The sequence below is a fragment of the Saccopteryx bilineata genome, chromosome 2 (assembly GCF_036850765.1).
Source record: "Saccopteryx bilineata isolate mSacBil1 chromosome 2, mSacBil1_pri_phased_curated, whole genome shotgun sequence".
In the NCBI taxonomy this organism is placed as follows: Eukaryota; Metazoa; Chordata; class Mammalia; order Chiroptera; family Emballonuridae; genus Saccopteryx; species Saccopteryx bilineata.
The window spans coordinates 322904173-322929066 of NC_089491.1; the positions used below are offsets into that span (position 1 = coordinate 322904173).

Below are 24894 nucleotides of genomic sequence, written 5' to 3' on the forward strand. Positions count from 1 at the left end.
ACTGTAGGTGGCCCCGGAGCTTTCTGGAACGCTGTTGAGATTACCTGCTCTGGCCAAATGGCTTTTGGTATTACCCAAACTGTTTAATGTGGAAAATACCAAAACATCCTTAGGAATACACAGGGTACCATCAACATTTTCTTTTTTTTAATGTTCCTCTCTCAAGTTCTGGTTTTCCTCTTCATTTGCTAACAAACGATATTCTCTTTTGGTACCAACGGAGACCTTCTGGGAGCCTCCCCCTTCCGTGTCTTCTGTACTATGCAGGTCAGTGCCTGCTTAGATTATCTTTAGACCTGTGACTGTGGACGTGACTCCCTCTCCATGACATGCACGGATTCCCAGTGGAAAAGAGAAGGCAACTGGTGGCTTCCCTGCCCTCCCTGGCATTAAGGATTTTATTCTCAATCCCACAGTTTCTTACCCCTGAAATGAAAACTCTTCCTTTGCCATAGAGTACCTTACCTGAGGCTCTTAAAGGGCTTTGGTTGTAAATATCAGTTTATAAGGAATACTGATCCCTTCTCAAGTGCCCTCAACCAGGCAATGGGGACAGCACACTAGCCCAGCTTTAATCTGCCTTCTCTGAGCAGCGACATTAAATCTGCTGCCATCGTCACACAGTGGAGACTCTACCGCTAATGTAAAAAGCTCCGGTTCTGAAAATGTCACCAATACATATTTCTAAACGTGTGTGTGTGTGTGTGTGTGTGTGTGTGTGTTGTAAGTAAAATATTTCACTGTATACACTTTTCCTTGGCCAGGAATCCATGTAGGTTATGAGCATTGCTAGTTAATTCCATCAATAAACACTAGTCATTCAAAGGGCAGACTACTTTTGCGGCTTCCCATGCTTAAGAATATGGTATATTAAAAGTAAACCTGAAAATTTATTTATAAAAAAAAAAAAGTAAACCAGAAGCAGGGCTTTTCATCACAATATAAAAAGAGAAATGTCTAAGGAAATGAAAAGCATAAACAAGCTGTCAAAGTTAATGCTTAGTCTACTTAAAAGAAAACTTATAAACATTTTTTAAAACGCTTGTATATATATATATTTTTCCAACTTACCATCTTTATTAAACCAAAGCCTTTGTAAAAGCTCTTCCTAGCCTCACTCAATGATAAAAGTATCATTTCTTTAATTTTAAAATCCAGGCTCTCTTACTCGATTTGCTACTCCTGTTGCAGTCCCCACTAAGGGAGATTTTGCCATTGTTTTCTAATAATTTTACTTTATCTTGCAGACCAGTTTCCTAACTCATCTCAGAACGGATCATGCAGACAAGTGCAGTATCCTCTGATGGACCTGTCCCCCATCCTAAATGGTGGGGACACTGATATATCCAGCCCGTTACTGCAAAATACTGTCCACATTGACCTCAGCGCTCTAAATCCAGAGCTGGTGCAGGCTGTCCAGCACGTAGTCATTGGGCCCAGTAGCCTCATTGTGCATTTCAATGAAGTCATAGGAAGAGGTAAGTATTTCCACTCAGCTTTGTGTTCAATACGATTTTCCAGTAAGCGTTTTATCTTCTGCCTTTGCAGATTAGGAGTTTAGACAATGGTGAAAGTAACGGACAGAGCAGTGATAACAAGTGCACTTGATTTCTGTTCTGCAGAAAAACAAGCCTGCAAATATCACCCATGGGGACTTGTCCCTGTTCATGGAGGCATTTTAATAACGTCCCAAACATACTAGACATAAAGCACGTTCTTTCCTCACCTTTTTCAGAATGGCTACGATAAGCTCTTGAAAGGTGCCGTTTACTTCCTTCTAAAACATCCTTCTTTTATGTTCCAGTATTTTCGCTCCTAGTTCCTTCCAGTCTTCCTTTACTCTGCGCACAGTGACTGACTCCACGGATTCGTGGTTTATAGCAGTCTGTACACTGCCACACAGCTTCAGCACACAGGGAATTTATAGCATTCTCCTGGTCTGAAACAACATATATCATAGCTCCAATGCACTCCAATATCTTGACACAGAGAGGAATGAATGTTTGTAATAAGTCAGGCAGAGTAGCAATAATAGCTAGCACGCAATATTGAAGGAAATATTTATCAGGACAAGAAACCAACCAATCCAGGAAATGAACTCCTCTCTTCCCTTTTTTCTAAGAAGCTTTTACCTCGAATACTGACTGGCCTCTGATCCCTTTCATTTAATATGTGCTGCGAGGGGTAGGATGGCACCTGCCATCCTACAGATGCCGATGGGATGATGTGCCTTGCGGCCATGGGGCCTTCCCACCTTCCTGTGACAGCATCCACACAGGCCTCGTTCACACACTCCAGCGTTTAGTCCTCAGCCTGCTCCCTCCTCTGGGAGCGGCTTCACTGGTAAAAAACATGTTTCACATCAGAGTAATTTATAATTCTGTTACCAGCCTATAAATTCCACTAATTATACCACTGTGAATGTGTGGCCTCACTAATTATGTACTAATTCTCTGCACTGTAAAATTAGAATTTTTTTATTTTTATCATGAAAGATGCTAAATGACAATTATTTCTCTTATGTAATAATAATCAATAATGATTCTATAAATATTAACTTATTTATATGTTGTTCTTCAGAGAATGGGAGTCCTTGAGATCGTAGGTTTTATTTTACTCATCTTTTCATTAGAGGAGGGCAGACTAATGCCTGACACTCACACACGAGGCATTCAGGGAGTCTTGGATGGTGCAGTGAATTCATTAATGAGTGACTTACACAGCTATCAGACGGTTGGCACCTCTGGGTAAAATTACTGCCACTGGATAAAAGGCCACATCGGGAAAGTGATGTGGCTAAAGCCAGCGAGAACTAGATGAAGTGACTCAGTGTGAATGTGCTTCATTTGGGTAATTTCCCTCCAGTTTGGGCCAACCTGAATTGCATATTAACTGATGACTAATGGGGGAAATCCTTATTCTATAATGCTGATTTTATTTTTAATAGTAACGTTTTTATTTCATTTCAGTTTATTGGAACATAGGGAGAATATTTTATTGTATCTCTTCATGTAGGCAGCACTTTATTTTCATATTTAAAAAATATTATTTGATTCTTAAAAACAGTACAGGGTTTTTTGAGGCAGATGTTACTCCTGTTTTTACTGGTTTCACTATGGTTGAATATTTTATTATATTAGTTACACCACCTAAATTTTTACCAGGTATTAAATAATCATTACTTTTACCAGGTATTAAATAATCATTATATCTTTGGATAAAATGTATCACATCTGCATATACAAGGTAAGGCAAAAGTAGGTTTGCAGTTGTGAGTACATGAAACAGTTTGTTCTTACATTGTTATTTATCAATGATTGTATTCTTTTCCATACTAACAACTGCAAACCTACTTTTTCCCTACCCTGTATTCACAAAAGCACACATACAGTGAAGTGGAAGAAACAATGTACTAATAGTCATTTAGAAAAAAAAGGAAATGAAGATCATGAAGGACTTAGAAAGTAAATGTTACATAATGAAAAGCAATGCAACACTAACCGAGTCCCCTCTCTCCTGTAGGTCATTTTGGGTGTGTGTACCATGGGACTTTGTTGGACAATGATGACAAGAAAATCCATTGTGCTGTGAAATCCTTGAATAGTAAGTTACATTTCCTTTAACAGTGGAGTAAACTGTTGTGGTTTGCAAACTGATAGTTCATAATAACATGTTGATCTACACTTCCCCTTGTGGAAAATCAGCTACTGCTGGAATTAAGGATCTGTTCCTGAAAATTTGGTCTAAATTCTTATTGAGATATTTCCTCAGAAATTTTTCCCAAGGGCCCTCATAAGTTGGAGTGAGGAGAAATGAGGTTCTTGGATGAGCTAAGTATCATTTAACTGTGTTTGGCTTGTAATACTTGTTTTGCAAGTGACATTTATGGAAACTATTGGAAGCATGTTGGCACATACAATAGTAATGACTCATTTTACCCAGAGGCATTGCTATAATTATTTTTTTAACCACACTTCCATCAAAAAGATAAAAAATGAAATAAGACAAACAGGCAAAAAAATATGTTGGCAGAAAATTGAAAAAATGTAAATGTGGTAATACCTCATTTAGCCACATTTTTGGAGAATGGGGTATTCCACGTAAATGAACTTCCTGAACAAGTGAATCTTGTTTTCACCCCCCCCCCCCCAATTTTAATGCTGGGACTTTTTTTTTTTAAGTTTAGCAGTTATTGAGAAACTTTTTTTAAATGAAATGCATACTCTTTTAAAAAAAACAGCAGTGCTTTTAAATGTAAACCAAGACTTCACTGATGACCATAATTGTGGCATGAATTACTGTCTTGTTCAACCCAATGTATTCCTCATACTAGTGTTTCCTGGCTCCATCTTTGTTGATGGGTCTCACATATCAAGTCTGTGTGCTTTGCCTTTTCTAAATTTCCAAATTTGTGCTCATTATTTGCAATATCCTGAAAAAATGTTAACCAGCTGTATTACACATTTACATCAAAACAATAAATTTTAAACGTACAAGTTCAGGGAATTTTCCTGTAAGATATGTTACTGTCAGAACTATTTCAAAATGCCTTTTTGACACATAAATCTCCATGCTAAGCAGTGTTCTGTATGGTTGATTTTGCTGGAAGTCTGATCATGAGGTAATTAAAAAGATAGTTTATATATAGCCTAACTGCACACTGTGATGGATCAAGTATGATTGTCAATCAATTTGCCTCACAAGAGAGGACCACTGCCAACTGTACTAAGAACAGTCCTAACACCAAGAATACTCTCTCTTCCTGGTGTGCACAGATCTCTGTGGACCAGGTTTCAGAATGCATTGCATTTTTAAAAGAATATCACCACAGACACTGATATTAGATTAACAAATTAAAGGTTGTTCATCTTCATTAATGTTGACTCGTGTCAAGCCCTCAGGATCTCAATCTAGAAATAATTAGAAACTTAGAAACCATAGCCAAAAAATATTTAATATCTGGCTCTACAAAGAGGTTGCCAACCCCTGCGCTGAACAGTCACACAGAAATGGACTGACCTGCTTTCCCCTCCTTTTTCTGTCTGGGACAAACTGATTGATAGACCCTCCCTTACAGACACAGGTGTAAAAGATGACTTGAGGAGCATGTATTGTATAAACGCTGAGCATGAGACCTTGGGACAAGGTAGTGGCCTAGGGTTTTCTATGACTGCCCAGTTGCTCTGCTTACTGAACACCAGAGAGTGTCCATTGTTCTGTAATGAAAGCATCGTCTTCCCGCTGGCTTTCACAGGAATCACGGACATAGGAGAAGTTTCCCAGTTTCTGACGGAAGGAATCATCATGAAAGATTTTAGTCATCCCAACGTCCTCTCCCTCCTGGGAATCTGCCTTCGGAGTGAGGGATCTCCCCTGGTGGTCCTACCATACATGAAACATGGAGATCTTCGAAATTTCATTAGAAATGAGACTCATGTAAGTATATTACCAAGCTTCCTCACTGAGGAACTAGCCCTAAGTCAGCCAGCCTTCCAAATATGCCTGTTTGAACTTTTTAAAAAGCCTTTTAGCCAAAGAAGCACATGTAAGATATTGGCACCATGCCAATGTATACAGAAGCTGATTTGGTCCACTGGCACCTGAAAAGTCTCTATCCTTGCGGGAATGCAGTGAGGTCTAGAGGGGTTTCCCCAGGGGCAATGATTCTTAACTTTCCTGCAAACAGCCTTGCTCTACCATCCCCATGCAGCCTTGCTGCAGCCATCTTTGAGGGCCTACTGTGTGCCAGAAACAGCACAGGAGATGTAGAGGCATAATTAGCCGTAGCCCAGTTGGACTGTTAGCTCTATAAGGAAAGATATTGAAGAATTAATTACTGGAGAGTCCTGTAGTATTCTTCAAACTTGCTATCCACTCTCCTACCTCTGGACCTTTGCACCTGCTGTTCCTTCTTTCTGAACCACCCTTCCCCAAAATATCTTTATACCTTGACTTCATCTTTTTGCCCTGATATCATCTTCAGAATAAGGTTTTCCTGACCTGTCTAAAATTGCAACTGACCCTCTCCACCCTCCTGCTTTCCATCCGTCTCCTTTTTCCTGCTTTATTTTTCTCTATCACACTCATCATCCTCTTATACACTAGACCAGAGTGGTCCCATACTGTGACAGTGAGCCACATGTGAAATGTGGCTAGTCCAAATTGAGATGTATTGTAAGTGTAGACTACATCCCAGGTTTTGAATATTTAGTATAAAAAAGGTAGAATATCAAGTTTATGTTGATTATATGTTGAAATTATAATATTTTAGATTTGTTGGATTGAAAAATGTATTGTGAAAATTAATTTCACCTGTCCTTTTTTACTTTTTCAATTGACTCAGAAAAATTTGCATTATATTTGTGGCTTACATTATTACATTTCCATTAAACAGTGCCATGCTAGACAATAGGTTAATAGCTATATATGTAAATATATACATGGATGTGTATACACACACACATCTCATTAAAATGCAAATTCACCCATAGACTCTCAGTGAATATTTGTTGAATGAGCTTAGAGTTACCAAAAAGGTTCTTAAGCTCCTGCAAATGAGAGTTTTCTTAGTGACATTTACGATAGAATCTAAAGGGTAAGCAGGTGATGGCCATATCAGGACCGGAGAGGGGAGAGGAAGACATCCCCAGAACTGAAGGCACAGATGGCATCTGGCTCCATAGCCCCTATGCCCAGGGTCCTTTGGGAGTTAATGGAGTAGTAGCTTTACTCTTGATCAAAAACAACTTTACAAACCCGGGGTCTCTCAGCAGAAATGAGCTCTAGGACGAGATGATGAAGTAATACTTTGTGTTCAGCAAGAAGAATAGAATCTTTCCTGATGATGAATATTTGCAAATAGGGTGACTTTACCGAATAAAGCACAAAGCTGCCCTGAGAGGTCTCACTTTTCCACTTTAATTCTTGTCATTATCCTGATAAGGTCATCTGGTCAGATACGCTCCCTTCTCTAGGCTATTATGTCCCTAGGGTTAAAGCATGACAGATTTCTTATTATACAGTACTGTGGACTTTTATAACTCAAAGAGTCCATACTAATGACAACCAACATAGAGGTGTCTTAAAGAGAAACGTAAGGAACTGGCCTCCCTTCACGCAATGTGCATTAAGTAGGGCTACAGCCCCCCCTCACAGGGTCCCCACTGTCTGCCTCTCAGGCTCACAAACTCCATGGCAGCTGCTAAAGCATGGGTACCCCGTTCCAATGGCCAGGTATCAGTAGCGTGGCCAGCCACAGTGACATCTATGCAATTTCAGATATAGTTCCTATAGTCACTACAGACATTCCCACTGGCCATCCAGTCCTGTGGACGGTGTTCTGTCCCATGCTCTCTGTGGGGCTCCAGGCCACTGGAGTTGGGAGCTGGTGCTCCAGTACCTGTGGCAGGGATTCTGATGGGCTTAATTTCACTACAGCCTGGGTTTTAAAAACTGAAAGATTTAGGTGAAAATCCTTACTCCACCACTTACCATCTGAATGGTTTGGAGTGATTTATTTCTCTCTGACCTTCCTGGGGGTTTTTTTGTTGTTTTTTGTTTTGGGGGTTTTTTTGATTAATTTTAATGGGGTGACATTGATAAATCAGGGTACATATGCTCAGAGAAAATATCTCTAGGTTATTTTGACATTTGATTATGCTGCATTCCCATCACCCAAAATCCAATTGTCTTCCGTCACCTTCTAACTGGTTTTCTTTGTGCCCCTCCCCTCCCCCACCCTCTCCCTCTCCTCCCCCCCACCCTGTGACCCCCACACTCTTGTCCATAAATCAGAAAAAACTAAGAACTATATGATTCCATACATAGGTGGGACATAAAAATGAGACTCAGAGACATGACCTTCCTGTTTTAACCATGTATTAACTTCTGGGGCCTGGCTGACCCTGCAGGGTCTGCCCTTTCCTAAACTAGCAAATTCCTGGAGATGGTAAACAACTCCCCTTCAAAGAGCATGAAAACCAGCTAGCCAATCCAGAACCCAAACCCCAGCCACCGCCTGTATATCTCTCCCACAGCTAGGTCATTATCTCCCAGCCCTAATGAATTAAGGGCCAAGTACCGGACAGCTAGGGACAGCACCTCCACCCAGAAGCCCACCTGCTGAAATTACTCTAACCACTTCTAAACCTGCTTACCCTGCCCTGCCTGTTTCTTCCCACAGAAACCACAATAAAACCTCTAATGCCACCCCGTGCAGGGTGCATGGCAGGGCAGGCGGTCCTCTTGGGATCATAACAGACTATCTTTTTGGTGGCCACTGTCTCCCAGCCATTGGTTTCACCATACCTGAATAACAGTAAAACCTATTTTTTTAACATCTTCAGTTTCCCATCTGAAAAATGGAACTCCTATAACCAACCTGCCTTACAGAAGTGTATGAGGATTAGCCAAAATTTATGATCCATCTAGCCCGGTGTTTTGCAGACAGTAGATACTTAAGAAATGATTGGTGTTATCAACAGGGCACAGGTTATCATTTGAAACAAAATAATTCTTACAAACATGTCCAAATTCTGAGATCATAGCTAGAACAGTAGATGCTTAGTTTATATGTGTTTCCAATTCTCTTTGATTACAGAACCCGACTGTGAAAGATCTTATCGGCTTTGGTCTTCAAGTAGCCAAAGGCATGAAATATCTTGCAAGCAAAAAGTTTGTCCACAGAGACTTGGCTGCAAGAAACTGTATGTAAGTATAAGAATCTCTGGGCCCACCATCCAAGTTAAGTAACAAGGAGGAATCAGTCTCTACTGTTTAAGGATAGTGAGGAAGTTTTCTCTTCTTATGCAAAAGTCCTTTATTTCCACTACAGTTTTAAGTCCTTCTGTGAGCACTGGAGATGTGGGCGTGGCTTTCAGTCTCTATGGAATGGAGAATTTAAAAGGGATTCTCCAGAAGGGGGTCTCAGCAGCTGTTGTGTGCTTTACCTTTTTTTTTTTTTCTTCCCAAAAGTAGACCTTAGTGTTGTGGTTTCACACTGCATTAGTGTTGGGAGGTAGAATTTGATCTTCAGCCTTTTATAGTGAAAAAGAGAGGGCTGGTAACACAAATACCAACATATTGTCACTTCCCAAGGCTGGATTTGAGATTGGCCTGCGGAAGCTCTACAGAAATGGTATTTGGGAATGAATATACAAAGAGCTTTGTTTGTGTCTGGCAGCCTGGGACGTGCAGTACAGCAGTCCCCAGTCTGTAATCAATTCAGAGCTTCCCGTGCACCGTGCTGATTCATAACTTACAGCACGTGTGAATGAGAGTGCTATGCTGTTAATTTACTACCCCTGTTTTGGTCAATGTAACAACATGAAAGCTCACTTGAACAAAGGGATCCAAAGCCTGGGGTAACGGAAATTGATTTTGTTGAACCTTGCTGGTTTTCTTAGATGCTTTACTGTGTGTCCTGTTTCTCTATTTCAAGAGGTGGTGGGATATATAAGTTTTACATACTGTCACAGCTTGTTTGAGAATGAGAAAGTAAGGTAACAGTCCCCTACCATGTCATCCCTATAAAACTAAGCATTGGTAATAAGCGGACAAGTTGGTTGATTGACATACTTGACTTAGCAACCAAGGAAAGCTGGAAGGAGGCCCAATTGTATTACTTCTTTTTTTCTTCTTCTTCTTCTTCTTCTTCTTCTTCTTCTTCTTCTTCTTCTTCTTCTTCTTCTTCTTCTCCTCCTCCTCCTCCTCCTCCTCATCCTCATCCTCATCCTCCTCCTTCTCCTCCTCCTCTTCCTCCTTGTCCTCCTCCTCCTTCTTCTTCATCTTTCTCTTCTTCCTCCTCCTCCTCCCCTTCTTCTTCTTCTTCCTCTTCTTCCTCCTCCTCCTCCTCCTCTTCTTCTTCTTCTCCTCCTCCTCCTCCTCCTCTTCCTCCTTGTCCTCCTCCTCCTTCTTCTTCTTCATCTTTCTCTTCTTCTTCCTCCTCCTCTTCCCACTCCTCCTCCTCCCCTTCTTCTTCTTCTTCTTCCTCTTCTTCTTCTTCTTCCTCCTCCTCCTCCTCATTCTCCTCCTTCTCCTCCTTCTCTTCCTCCTCTTCCTCCTCCTTCTTCTTCTTCATCTTTCTCTTCTTCCTCCTCCTCCTCCCCTTCTTCTTCTTCTTCCTCTTCTTCCTCCTCCTCCTCCTCCTCTTCTTCTTCTTTTTCTTCTTCTTTTTCTTCTTCTTCTTCTTTTCCAAGTGAGAGAAAGAGATGCAGAGAGGCAGACTCCCACATGCTCACCAACCAGGATCCACCCAGCAGCCCCCATCTGAGGCCAATGCTCCATTCATCTGGAGCCATGCTCACACCCGAGCTATCTTTAGCACCTGAGACAGAGGCTCCACAGAGACATTCTCAGCACCTGGGACCTATGTGCTCGAACCAGTTGAGCCATGGCTGCAGGAGAAGAAGAGAGAGATAGAAGGGAGAGGGGCAGGGTAGAGAAGCAAGTGGTCACTTCTCCTGTATGCCCTGACCAGGAATCAAACCTAGGATATTAACATGCTGGCTGACACTCTACCACTGAGCCAACCAGCCAGGAACACACTACTTCTTAAGATCTACTAAAGCAAAACAAATTTTCTTATGTTACATCATTTCTGATCACTTTTCTTGGCCTGTTGATTTTGTGATGTAAATGGAAAGCATTTTTCATCAAGAATTTTATTGTGACATTATGTTAGTCAACTGAAGCTAGAAGAAGCCTCTCTGCAGAAATCAGGGATTTATGGACTTCAAATTCAGAAGTCACTTGTTCTGTAGAGTTTCAGCATCGCTATAAATTATTCTCTTTCAGCCACCAGTAATAATATTTGTTCTTTCTGTAGGCTAGATGAAAAATTCACTGTCAAGGTTGCTGACTTTGGTCTTGCTAGAGACATGTATGATAAAGAATACTACAGTGTGCACAACAAAACAGGGGCCAAGCTGCCAGTGAAGTGGATGGCGCTGGAGAGCCTGCAGACGCAGAAGTTCACCACCAAGTCGGATGTGGTGCGTATCGCTGACCCCCACCTCTGACCTCCTCGTTTTTTTGTGCATGTGTAGTTTTATGGCTACTTAATTTAAAAAAAAGAAAGAAAGAAAGAAACCTTTAACATTACTAATTTCAGTTTTCTTCATAAGTACAAGTGGCTTGATTTTCTAACAGGTACTCATAGTATGTTCCTATAAATTCACTTATTCAAAAACATCTGTCCTGTGGGCAGCATACTAAGATCTGCAGTAAGCCCGGAGCTGAACCAGGTGTGACCCTGTCCTCCAGAGCTTCAGCCAGCAGGGCAGAGAAGGCATGTCCATCAAAGACCGTCACACAGTGCAGACCAGGATGAGTCCGGCCACTCACAGCTGGGATAATGACAGCAGGAGTCCCACCTTGAGAGATATGGAAACTGTGACCAAGGCAGGGCCAGCAGGGCAGTCAGAACTCCTGGGCCCGCTGGATGCGTGCTCTCCTATGGGCAGCGGCCATCCTCCTCGCAGAGCAGGTTGCAGAAGGCATGCACCTGTGTCCCGACACTCCCAGGGAAGCCATCCTGCCCTCCACCAGAGGTAAAGGACGGTGCTTGGAACTGTTACAGAGCAGAAGGAGTTCATCCACCTGGTGCTGGCAGAGCCAAACTCTAAACATGGAGAACTGCAGTGGAGAAATATTAGCTGTCACATGATGACCGGCACCATCCAGGAGAACAGAGTGCTAGTGCTCAAAGCCTGAGCTCCCCAGTGGCATGTGGGTTACAGGTCATGTAGGGCAAAGTCACAGGACACCGTGGGTTAGGGGTTCAAGGTCATGTTGGGAGCTGATTGGTTGGAGGAGGGAATAGTAATAAATTATTTCTTCAGGTGTTGGGGACAGGTCTGAGGCCTGTTCCAATATCCCACTGTCTGGTTTTATGGGAAATTAGGAGGGGGTTATTCTCCCTTAAGGCTTAGGACCTGGAATAACTTAGGGCAGGATGTTATCTGTAGCCTACCAGAGGTCCTGGGCCTTGTGACCATTAATCAGGTCTGGACCACTGTCTTCTGCTGCCTCGGGGGTGCTGACTATTCAGGGGAAAAGCTAGGTCTCTGTGGGGTGTAGAAGGAAAGAGAAATATGACTTCTAGAACTACAATTTAATCAGTTAAAGGCCGCTTGGTTTCAAAGTAGGCCTTGAAGGAGGCTGGAATGGGCCATGAAATAAGCAGGACAGACCAGGTGAGGCAGAAGGGCAGGAAATACGTACGCCGTTGAAGTTCCACGGAAACAGTAAGCACTGGGCAGTTGGCAAAAGGGGGCACACAGACGGGAGTCATGAGAGTAAACTGAGAAAAATCTCGTCATACTAGATTATAGAGGCCCTTGGAAAGCAAGCTGGGGGTCTGGAATGCAGTCCGGCCATGTGAAAGCATGACAGTGTGATCAGGTGAGAATGCAGTCTTTCTCATCCTGTAGAATGGTTTGGGAGGGGTTAGACGCAAAGACAAAGTGAGGGGGGAACTTGAAATAATACAGAAACTGTGAGAACAGAACAGAAGAGATGGAAGGAAAGACATCTCACAGGCAGCATCAATAATGAGTGGCAAGAAATTGATAAAAGTTAAAGGTGAGCAATTGTATGCTGGAGCAGTCACAGATCGCGAAGCACAAGAGCAGAGCTGGCTTAGGAGGAAATATGCCCGGCTGAGCCTTGAACATGCTGGGTTTGACTTGAGAGTCGGGTATGCGGGCAGAGAGGTCCATCAGGCAGTCAGAAATGTAGACCGACCACTCGGACAGCCTCTTTCACTGTATCTGTCAACTCAGGCAGCCATGACAAAATACCTTCGACCAGGTGGCTTAAACCAGAGTTTTTCTAAAATCTTCATACAACATCTGAATGGTTAACTCTTTTGTGGACCAGCTCGAAATTTCTGGCAGACAGGCAGTGGTCTGCAGACCTATGGTTGAAAACCACTGGCTTCAACAACAGGCATTAATTTCTCTCAGTTCTGGAGGCTGGAAGTTTGAGAGCAGGCCATGGCGGTTCAGTCAAGGTCAGAGAGCCCTCTTCCTGACTTGACGTAGCCACCTTCTCATGTGTCCTCACATACAGGAGAGAACAAGGGCAAGCTCTCTGGGTCTCTTCCTAAAAAGACACTAATCCCAAAATAATGGCTCTACCCTCACCTCCTCATCTAAACTATATTACTTCCCAAAGCTCCATCTCCTAATAACCTCACACTGAGAGAGTTTCAATACATAAATTTGAGGAGGATATGGTTTAATCCATGATGGAGGTCAAGGCTGGACATATGTTTTTGAGATTCCAAAAGTAATTATTAAGGAGAACCTACATATGCAAAGTGAGAGAGAAAAGCAGAGAGGGGTAAGAGGCCCAGGAGAGAGACTATCATGAAAACCAAGAAGAGAACGTTCCAAAAGAAGCAGTATGCTCACCAGGGTCCACTGTGTTTTGTGCACAGGCAGGGTCTTGGAAGCTGAGTGCCTTCAGGGGTGGCGTGCTGAGGAGCCGGGCATTGACTGGACTGGAGAATACACCCCCTCTATTTGCATGTGATAAGTCAAAGAGGACTGTGATGTCAGGAGGTAGAGACACATGGATACTTCAGTCCTTAAGGATAAATCCATGGTATCACCTGACAGAGTGGGCAGAAAGTAATGCTAATGGGACAGGTCTTCAAAACAAAAAGGACCGGCCACTATTAAAAGATAACAAGGGACGGGATGTAGGGGAGGCTTTGGGATTGAGAAGTCATCTACCTTCCTCCTTGTGAGTCACCAGGAGGCACAGGTGCAGCCTTGATTCCTAAGAGTTTTGAAGTAAAAGCTGAGTTTCAGCTATTATGAGGAGGTGGGAGAAACGCTGTAAAATAAGTTAAGGGTGACTGGGGAGTTTGTTCTCAATAAGTGAGTTCCTCACAAGACATGGTGGAGGAATGGTCGTCAGGAGGATAAGACTAGTAAGAGAATATGGTAGCACATGGAAGACCATAGCACCTGTGTTCTGATCCTGAAAGATTCTGAGATCCTGAAAGGGACAAAAGAGATGGGTGTGAGAGAGGCAGGCTGGGGACATAGCTGTGATGGTAGCAGGTCAGCATCAATCAGGGACATTCAACCCCTCCTCGAAGAACATACTGTTCATTCAGACTTAACTGTTAGTCTACCATTAAGGGCCAGGACCAAATCTCACAACCCAAAAGAAGAAGACAGAGCCTGACCGACCAGGTGGTGGCACAGTGGGTAGAGCATTGGACTGGGACATGGAAGACCCAGGTTAGAAACCCTGAGGTTGCCAGCTTGAGCACGGGTTCATCTGTTTTGATCAAGCTCCCCAGCTTGGACCCAAGGTCGCTGGCTTGAGCAAGGTGTCACTCGGTCTGCTGTAACCCCCCAGTCAAGGTACATATGAGAAAGCAATCAATGAACAACTAAGGTGTCACAACAAAGAATTGATGCTTCTCATATATCTCCCTTCCTGTCCGTCTGTCCTTATCTGTACCTCTCTCTGCCTCTGTCACAAAAAAAAATTTAAAAAAGACAGAATGCTAGACATTTTAATGAAGAGATATATAAGCCCCTAATAAGCACATGAAAAGATACACCCACACAAAGGCTTGTATATGCATATTCACAGTAGTAGTATTCATAATAGTCCAAAACTGGAGTAATTGTAATGTCCGTCAGTGGGTGAAATGACTAAACAAAATGTGGCATATCATACCATGGGCTAATACCATTGAGCAATGTAAAGGAACTACTGATGCATGCTACATCACAGATAAACCTCAAAAACATTGTGTTAAATGGCAGAAGGCGCCCAGGCCAGTTGCCTCACTGGAAGAGCATCAGCCTAGCATGTGAAAGTCCTGGCTTCGATTCCTGGTCAGGGCACTCAGGAGAAGCAACCATCTGCTTCTCCACCCCTCCCCCTCCTCCCTTTCTCTTTCTTTTTCTCCACCCACCCCCCACAGGCATGGTTCCAATGGCTCAAGCAAGTTGGCCCCAGGTGCTGAGGATAGCTCCATGACCTCTCCTCAGGCACTAAAATATCTCAGTTGCCAAGCAATGGAGCCAGCCCCAGATGGACAGATCATCACCCCTAGAGGACTAGGGTTAGGGTTTGGGTTAGGATCCCAGTCGGGGTCCTGGTGGGAGTCTGTCTCTCTGCCTCCCTGCTTCCCACATTAAAAAAAAATGACAGAAGGCAGACTCAAAAGATTACATGTTGAATGATTCCATTTACATGAAATTTCTAGAAAGATGTAAAACTGTAGAGCCTGAGGCTCAGGGTGAGAGTGAATTTTGACTATAAATGGGCATAAGGGAACATTCTGGGGTGTTGGAATTGGTCTAAAACTGAATTGTGATGATAGCTGCACAACTATATAAATTTAGTAAACATCAAGTATACACTTACAATTAACCAGTTTTATGATATATAAATTATATCTCAGCAAAGCTGTTCAAACAAAACAAAAAGATCCTGATGAAATTTTGGGTGTTCAAGGCAGCAGTTGGAATTCTAAACTGCTTTACAATCACACACACACACACACACACACACACACACACACACACACATATCCACACCACTAACTCCACAAACATACCTATACCGCAAAGCAGCTGTCACTCAGGTACTGGACTGGGCATTTACATAGCCCTTCCCTCCCGTTTATAGACACGGTTGTGCTATATAAAAGGTGAACCTGAGTAACCCATGCAAAGAGATGCTTTGACAAATGGTTATCGATTGCATGGATAAATTTGGGTTAAGTTCATTTCCAGGGTGGCACAATCTTTTGGGTGTTGACGTGAAACATTTCCAAAGGCATACGATAAGCTGTATGTATGTTAAGAGCTACAAGCAAAAACTTGCCTGCTGGTGTAAAGGTCCACTTTCTTGCAAATGCCCAGATGGAATTCAGCTGAAATCGGAATCCTCTCAAACCCATGCAAACAACATGAGGGTGTCAATACAGCTACTATCACTCATAACAGTATTGCATGTCTCACTCTTGGTACAACTGTTTCCAGCAAAGTCGGTATTGACTTCTCTGTTGTTCAGCCCACTAGCTTTTCCATTCTGCTACATCATTTTGTCACGTTTAACACTGCTGACCACTCCCTCTTTCTTGAAATGTCCTCCTTTGTTTTCTGGGACAGTGTACCATCCTTTTCCCGGTAGTGTTGCCTTCTCTTCCTTCTCTCACATCCTACACGCACCTATCCCCCAGGTTGTCGTCTTCGAGTGTCACGCTCCCTTAACCATTTCAAACCATTCCCATCAACCTTTGACTCTCTCCCCTCTGGGATGTTTCCATCAGCATCACAAATTTACCATGTTCAACGTACAATTCTTTCCTGCCGACTGTCAGTTCCTCCCTTCTTTATTTCTATTAATGTTATCACTACTGTGCATTTACCAACTCTTCAACTTTTTTGTGTATAGTTCTTCAAGTTCTAAAGGATATGTATGCCTGTGTGGCTACCACTAGCACTGCAGTCAGGACATAGAACAGTTCTATCATGCCAGAAACTTCTTTTGTGCCCCTTCATGGTCAGCCCCTTAGACCTGGAAACCACTACACTGTTTTCTGTCTCTATCATTTTACCTTTCCTAGGATGTCATCTAAATGGAACCATACATAGGCCCTGGCCGGTTGGCTCAGTGGTAGAGCATCAGCCTGGCGTGCAGAGGTCCCGGGTTCGATTCCCGGCCAGGGCATACAGGAGAGGCGCCCATCTGCCTCTCCACCCCTCCCCCTCTCCTTCCTCTCTGTCTCTCTCTTCCCCTCCCGCAGCCAAGGCTCCATTGGAGCAAAGATGGCCCGGGCGCTGGGGATGGCTCCTTGGCCGCTGCCCCAGGCACTAGAGTGGCTCTGGTCACAGCAGAGCGACGCCCCGGAGGGGCAGAGCATAGCCCCCTGGTGGGAGAGCGTCGCCCCCTGGTGGGCATGCCGGGTGGATCCCGGTCAGGCACATGCAGGAGTCTGTCTGACTGTCTCTCCCCGTTTCCAGCTTCAGAAAAATACAAAATAAATAAATAAATAAATAAATAAATAGAAAATAAATGGAACCATACAGGGAGAAGCCCTTGAGTCTCCTCTCTCACTTCTCATAATGCACTTGAGTCATCCATGTTCTGACACTTGCATCAATATATCATAGTTTATTTTTTAATGTAAAAAAAAAACCATAAGATTGACCACCTTTAAATGTACAGTACAGTAGTGCTAACAATATGCACATTGTTGTGCAACAGATCTCTAGAACTTCTTCACCTAGTATAACAGAAATTCTGTATCCACTGAACAACTTCCCATTTTCCCCTCCACCGGCCTCTTGGCAACCACCGTTCTACTTTCTGATTCTAAGAGTTTGACTGCTTTAGGTACTTCATGTGAATAGAATCATGTATTATTTATCTTTTTTGTGACTGGCTTATTTCACTTAGTATAATGCTCTCAAGGTATGAACCGTGTTGAGACATATGACAGTATTACCTTCTTTTTAAGGCTAAATATTCTGCTCACAAAAATTAGGGGATATTTTAAAATGAATATGAAGCCATGAAAAAAACACTTGATTTTTTTCTTAAGAACATCAGAAAAGCAAATGACAAGGCAAAGAAAGTTGTTTGGTTATGCAAATGAGATGCAAAACCAACTTTTATTTCATTGGTGAAAATGCACTATACAAAAGGCTGAAAGTACTGGAGTATCTGCACATTCCCTGATCCCTTAATTTTTGTAAGCAGTGTAATATTCCACTGTATGAATGTATCACATTTTCTTTGTCTATCTGTTGATGGACATGTAGGTTGCTTCCATCTCTTGGCTATTGGAATAATGTTGCTATGAGCATGGCTGTGCAAATATTTCTTCAAGGTCCTTTTTCAGTTCTTTGGGTTATATACCCAGAAGTGGGATTTCTGGATCATATGGTACATCTATTTTTAATGTTTTATGAAAACTTCATCTGTTTTTCATAGAACAATCCACTCCTTTTTATTTCTGAGTTGTATTGCATTGCACACACGTAACATATTTTGTTTGTACATTTACATCTGAAGGACATTTGGGTTCGTTCCAGTTTTATGCAATTACTTATATGTAATTATAACTGCATTAACATTTGCTGAAAGGTTTCTGTGTGAACATAATTTTTATTTCTTTTGGTTAAATGTCTAGAAGCAGGATTACTGCGTTGTAAGACAAGTGTTATGTTTAACTTTATGAGAAAGCACCACCTGTTCTTCCAAAAAGGCCGTGTCATTTTATATTTCCACCAGTAACACATGAGTTTCAGTCATTCCACATTCTCACTAGCACTTGCCGTCATCAGGTTTGGGGCTTTTAGACATTTGAATAGATTGAAGCGGTGTCTCATTTTCTTTTCAGAGTGCATTTGCCTCATGACTCATGGTGCTGAGCGCCCTTTCATGTGCTTGTTTGCCGTTCTTGTTCCTTCGTTAGTGAAGTGCCTACTCAAAACTTTCGTCTATTTTTTTAAGTTTTTAAATTCATTTTCTGGGTTCTTTTTATTGGGTTATTTATTATTATTGAATTTTTTTTAGGTCTATGTATATTTTGGATGCAGGTACATATTTTTTGCAAATGCACTTTTCTAGTACATGGATTGCCTGCTCGTTATTTTACTGGTATCTTTCAAAGAGTCGACGCTTATGATTTTATTGAAAGTTTATCGATTTACCTACTTCTTTTATCAATTGTGGTTTTTTACAAATTGTGTTGTATCTCAGTTCGCCTACCCTTGAATGCTCAAATTTAGCCGTCCCCATTCTTGACTTACCTCAGCAGCAACCCTTTCTATCACTTTTTATAGCTTATAACAATCTCCCACATCTAATAACTGCTTTGAGCTTTACCTTTTTGATCAGGTTGGGCAGAGATTCTTCAGACGAGCTCACTGCTGCTGCTCAGATGTTCAGGAGGGTTGAACCACTCACACCATAGGCGTGAATGGTAGAGCTTTGCTGTCTTGAAGCTAAAACTGACTTGCTCCCATCATTCCCGGTGCACAGGTGTTCACATCGCCCTCCCACTCTACTCGTCTCCCTTCCCTCATCCTCTGCCCTGGTCCACATCGCACTCCTTCCCTGCTCCTGTCAGCCTAAGGCTGTCCAGGGGAAGTGCTTTTCCTGGAGATGACCGCCCTCTCACCTCCCTTACCCCATGAGTCCTCCAGCTCTCTGAATCCAAACCATTGCTCAGAAATTTACCCAGCTCTCCACCTCTCTTGTGAATTTGCCTCCAGACAAACCTATAGCCTAAGCTGTTGGTCACAGACCAGGGATCGGCCTCTCAGAACTTTGGTTTCCTCATCTTTAAGGCATATATCATATAAAACCAATTACAGTCCAGGGTTACAACAGGATTGTTATAAGGATTCGGTAAGATGATCATTTTTAAAGGGCATGGCACCTGTGCCCAGCTCATTCTGTGACCCAGACCGCTTCCCACCCCTCTAATTCTGAAGTTCAGTCGCAGAGCCGTCCATGGTCCGGTGTGCAGTCCATTCCTCAGCTTTTCTCAATCAGAAAGCTCCTCATTAATTGGCGTCTGCTTGTCTGAAGCATTATGCTTACAAGACACAGTCTCCTGGAGCTGAACTCCAGCCATGTCCCCTTGATTTCACTTGCACCGTTGTAAACTCTCCCAGCCTTATCTGCCCCTCATCCCTTCCCCTCATCCACACACCAAGCAGTGACTGCTGTACTTAGAGTTCAATAAAAGCACATGTGTGCTCCCCCTGGGCCATTCCCTCCACGGGGACCCCCTCTGCCCTCACCGTTCACTTACCTATAAAACAAATTCCCCCTTGCCCTCAGAACCCACTTTTCTGTCACTTTCTTCCTGAAGCTTCTCTCAGTACCCCACTATTACCTCTTTGACTTCACAGATTTGTGCCTCTTTTCTATTATTGCTCTATTATTATATTTTATTGTTCTACCTGACAGATAATTTCATAATACTCTTAACCCTGTTTAATTGCCTTGGGGCTTTATCCGGTAACTTGGGGAGTAACCTACTTGAACACCAATCAAGAGTCAATTGAAACTTGTTTAATTGATTTAATTTTTAATGCAAATTTTGGAACTTGAAGGTTAACACAATGAAGTTGTCAGAAGTGACTCATAAGATTTTCAGGCTTTGGAAACTTTGATTTTGAAAGCCTGCGGAAGACAGCAGAGTTCTGTAGCTCCCACCTGGGGCAGAGTTTGCTTCCTCTGCTTGAACCACGGCTGTCAGTAGCCTGAGAGGGCTCTTGCACTTGGGCAGAAGGAAAGAGCCATTCATGGAGATGTGTATCATCAATTACAGTGTTAACCTGGCTTCTTTCTTTTGTCCACAGTGTTGAAAGACATTTTATTCTCCTTCTTGCTGAATGTGATGAGCTATACTTTCTTGTCAAGTCCTTTTCCCCTGCTCTGCCTGTCCAGTCTGTGTTCTTCTTCTCCTCCCAGCTTCTTTTGGCCAGGGCCTCATTCCTCCCACCAGATACTTCTTAGTCTGAGTGTCCTAGAAGTGTTGCTAAGCAAGAACTGATTTCCCGGGTCCTCTGCCCAAAGGTGGCCTTTAAATGCTGACTTATTCTCATTGCGTCATTCTCATCTGGCCCGTATCCAGGAGAAGATAACATATGTGACCTGACGTGTTATTTAATTAGAGTGCTTTAAATCAAGAAATTGCATAATTAGTAAAGTTTAGTGGACCAAACAAGATTCAAGAACCAAGAATTTTTAGATATTCATCTCACTGTGAATTAAAACTTACTGGGGAATTTTTAACAAGTCACTTAACTTCTCTGTGTTCCTGCAATCTTCTTATAAAGAAGATGATATGGCTGGTTCATATTAATCTCCTCTTTTATCATTTTCAGGTTACAGATATTTTATTGAAATTAATTTTCAATAAGAGCTTTGTCTAGCAGTTTTATTACTTCATATTTTTAATATGGATTTTTACTTTTACTGACCTAGGTTTCTTTTGTGGTTTTTTTTTTTTTTAAGTGAGAGGAAGGGAGATAGTGAGACAGACTCCATCCAGCATGTACCCTAACTGGGATTTACCCAGCAACCCTGTCTTGGGCTGATGCTCAAATCAACCAAGCTATATTTAGTGCCTGAGGTAGATATGCTAGGCCGACTGAGCTATCCCCAGCATCTGGGGCCACCCCTTGAATCAGTCGAGCCACTGGCTGTGGAAGAAGAAGATTGAGAGAAGAGGGAGAGAAAGGGGGAGAGAAGCAGATGGTCACTTCTCCTGTGTGCCCTGACTAGGGATTGAACTCGGGACATCCATACAGCAGGCTGATGCTCTCTCTATCCACTGAGCCAACCTGCTAGGGCTGACTTAGGTCTCTTTTAACATTAACTTTTAGATACAGTTACATTTCTTGACTATTTACATTCATTTGGAAACCCCACAAATTTAAATTTTGTCCATTGCGCCACCACAGGTTAGGCCAAATTTAAATTTTGGAAAGCTTATTTGTCTTTTTTTTTTACTAGTCTAAAATTATAGTGAAGCTACTAAAAAAGAGAAAGATAGAAACCTGTTAACACTTTGCCTCTACAAGAAAGAACCTGAGCCTGACCAGGTGGTGGCGCAGTGGATAGAGCATCAGACTGGGACATGGAGGACCCAGGTTCAAAACACTGAGGTCATTGGCTTGAGCACGGGCTCATCTGGTTTGAGCAAGGCTCACAAGCTTGAGCCCAAGGTCGCTGGCTTAAGCAAGAGGTCATTCCATCTGCTGGAGCCTCCCAGTCAAGGCACATATGAGAAAGCAATCAATGAACAACTAAGGTGTCGCAACGAAGAATTGATGCTTCTCATCTCTCTCCCTTCCTGTCTGTCTGTCCCTATCTGTCCCTCTCTCTTACTCTCTCTCTGTCTCTGTCACACACACAAAAAGAGGAAGAGAGAGAGAGAACCTGAAATCCTACTCTACTAACTACTGATGAAATCTTAATCATCATGTGAACCTCAGATAGTCTTTTTGAAAACTTACATTGACTTGTAATCTAAAAAAACAATTCTGGTTTAAACAAATCATAAAATGTATAGCTTACTAATTGCCTCTAAGGAAAATTTTACTCCCAGACAGCAAGAGTATTGAACATACTAAGCCAAGTATAGTTACCCAGACCTGATCACCTGTCACATTTGTGTGGTCACACTTCTCACCTGGACTCTCCCTTCTGTTGTCTGCCCAGTGGTCCTTCGGCGTGCTGCTCTGGGAACTGATGACAAGAGGAGCCCCACCTTACCCTGATGTCAACACCTTTGATATCACTGTGTACTTGTTGCAAGGCAGGAGGCTCTTACAACCCGAGTACTGCCCGGATCCCTTGTAAGTAAGACTGACAAAAGAATCTTCTGTCGTTCTTATCATCTTTATGTTCACAGAAATGCTTAGTTTTGGAGCATTTCTCAGCACGTCTTCCTTTCCAAACAGGTACGAAGTGATGCTGAGATGCTGGCACCCCAAGGCCGAGCTGCGCCCGTCCTTCTCGGAACTGGTGTCCAGAATATCAGCGATCTTCTCCACTTTCATTGGGGAGCACTACGTCCACGTGAATGCTACCTACGTGAATGTCAAGTGCGTCTCCCCCTACCCTTCCCTGTTGTCACCACAGGAGAAAGTTGATTGCGAAGGAGACACATGAACTGCCCAACAACAGTCTACATCTTGTCCAACATTTTTTCACTGCCTGGCCATTGAAAGGCCACCAAGTATTTTGTTTTGTTTTGTTTTTGCCAAAATTGCACTATGATAGGACTTTACATTGTTATTTAAAACAACTGGATTGTAAGGAATTTCTCATCTGACAAAGCATCAGAGCCAGAAACTTGGTCCCATAGGCCGGTGACCAATGGCAGCCTTGCAGCTTTGGTGACACTCCTCTCGCATTCAGGCCAAAACCTGAATTCTGGGTTGAAATTTTAAAAGTCGAAATCCCACCAGATTTCATATGGGAAACGGAGGCAATGGATTCTGAGGCCTTCCTGTTCACAGACATTCACAAGTGGTCGTGTCCAGGCAGCCCTGGGACCAGGCCGCTCATTTAGAATTAAAGTGTTTCAGAGAGCTTTCATGTGCTGTATATGGTCACTCATGTATTTCATTCTGATGCTGTCATTTGCCTGCGAGGCAAGCATTCCCTTCTAAGTTTTTACATACACATTCCTTTTATTGGAGAAACCTCCATAGGCAATGGTTAGCATTTCAAATCGGCAAGACATAAAATGTGTTGATAATTTACCGGGATGATTACATATTGTACATAGACCACATTAAGAAGGTTTTCATAAAATAGTTTAATCATAATGAAGTATTTGTCATTTAAAAATCAACTGTTTGAAAAAATGATACTGTTCTGATCTAAAGAATGTGGATGTTGGGGTGTTTTGTCTGTATTTTTTTTAATGCCAATTGAAAATAAAACAAGTACTTTGTGATGATAAGTGTTTTTAAAGGTAACTTAGCATGTTTTTAAAGCAAAATACATCTGACTGAGAGGTCCGTTGGCTCCAGTCCCGCTCGTCTGTAGAGCAGAGGAGCAGCGATGGACTGGGAATCCTGGCCTTTCTCAAGCGGCAGCTTCCTATTCCACAGACAGTGAAGATATGACTTTGAGGGAGTCCATTTTTCTCATTAGGACATGTTCTTTGTTGAGCAAAACAATATTTTAGAGGGAAATAAAGGTAATTGGGAGTTCTGACCACCTGGGTGAACAGTTACTATGGGTAGAACTCTCCTGAGGTTTTGTGTTGTGAGATTTTGTGCTTACTACTGTATAGTGCATGGGGCACAGGATACTCCAACTGGTTTGTCTGTGTAAACATTTAAAATACTCTATTTTTATAAGAAACGTTTATTTTTAATGATATAAGAAAACTTTTGTCAGGCCACAAAAATACTGCACTGTGAACACTTCAGACAAGTCTGTCAGTCTCAGGTTGCTGACAGCATGGTTGTACAGGGCTGTACACAGTGACGACCATTGCATCACCGGGACCTGCAGCCACGGGCTGACACAGCGAGTGAGGAAGAAGGTGTGTTACGCTGGAACCTAGTGGTGCAGTTGGGCTGTTGTTGGGAGAGAGGAATTACAACCAAAAGCTGTTTTGACAGTGGTGAAACTCACCAGAAAACACAAGGAACTGTACAGCACAGATACTCCGGTTCAAATATTACTGTTTCAGAAGTGTAACGAGTAATACTAACTCATGGAGTATTGTAAACGGTGGATGGCAAAAAGTGAATCTGCCCCGCAGAAAGAAATTTCTCTACCGATGTCAAGAGAATGAATGCATCAGGAACAGAAGAACCTGTGAGAACACCCGCACCAACAAGTCTGCACACCTGTGTATGTGCTTGAGAAAGCTGCAACGTGAAAATCGTGTTTGCTACTCATAACTGGGTCCTTAGGTTAATGTATCTGGACAGATTGTGGGAGTAAGTGATTCTTCAAAGAATTAGATACTTGTCACTGCCTCTACCTGCAATTGAGCTGAATGGTACTTTGTATGTAAATAGTTATTGTTCTGATAAATCATACAATTAAAAATAAAGTGCTGTATCATCTTGTAAACTGAGAGTTGGTTATTGCTAGTCATGCTTGATTACCTTCTCCATTTCCATAGTGGCAGGAAGCCCACGATTGATTTAACCTCGCTGCATCAAGAGCGTCTTAATCAAGTTGATACATGGGCAGCTAAAAAACATTTGCATCTCTGAATCTCAGGAATTCTGTCTTTCTAAGCGTAATTTGCCCTGAGTTGCCAGATTATCTGCATTTCTCTGACAAGTTTTTGACCACTAGAGCACCTGGTTCCTGCTTTAGCATGATGCTCTTCTCCAGCAAGGTACATCTGCG

At 42.5% G+C, this 24894-nt stretch overlaps 1 protein-coding gene across 2 annotated transcripts in view; it reads left to right on the forward strand.

Annotated features, from left to right (window-relative positions):
- Positions 1-24609, forward strand: part of MET (MET proto-oncogene, receptor tyrosine kinase) — a 142445-nt gene extending 117836 nt beyond the window's left edge. For both annotated transcript variants that reach the window (XM_066262160.1, XM_066262158.1), the window contains 7 exons: positions 1248-1478; positions 3523-3603; positions 5255-5436; positions 8600-8709; positions 10826-10991; positions 22228-22364; positions 22470-24609. In XM_066262160.1, the coding sequence (XP_066118257.1) occupies positions 1248-1478; positions 3523-3603; positions 5255-5436; positions 8600-8709; positions 10826-10991; positions 22228-22364; positions 22470-22680 (1118 nt within the window). In that variant the 3' untranslated portion in view covers positions 22681-24609. The remainder of the gene's footprint in view (positions 1-1247; positions 1479-3522; positions 3604-5254; positions 5437-8599; positions 8710-10825; positions 10992-22227; positions 22365-22469) is intronic.
- Positions 24610-24894: the final 285 nt, after the last annotated feature.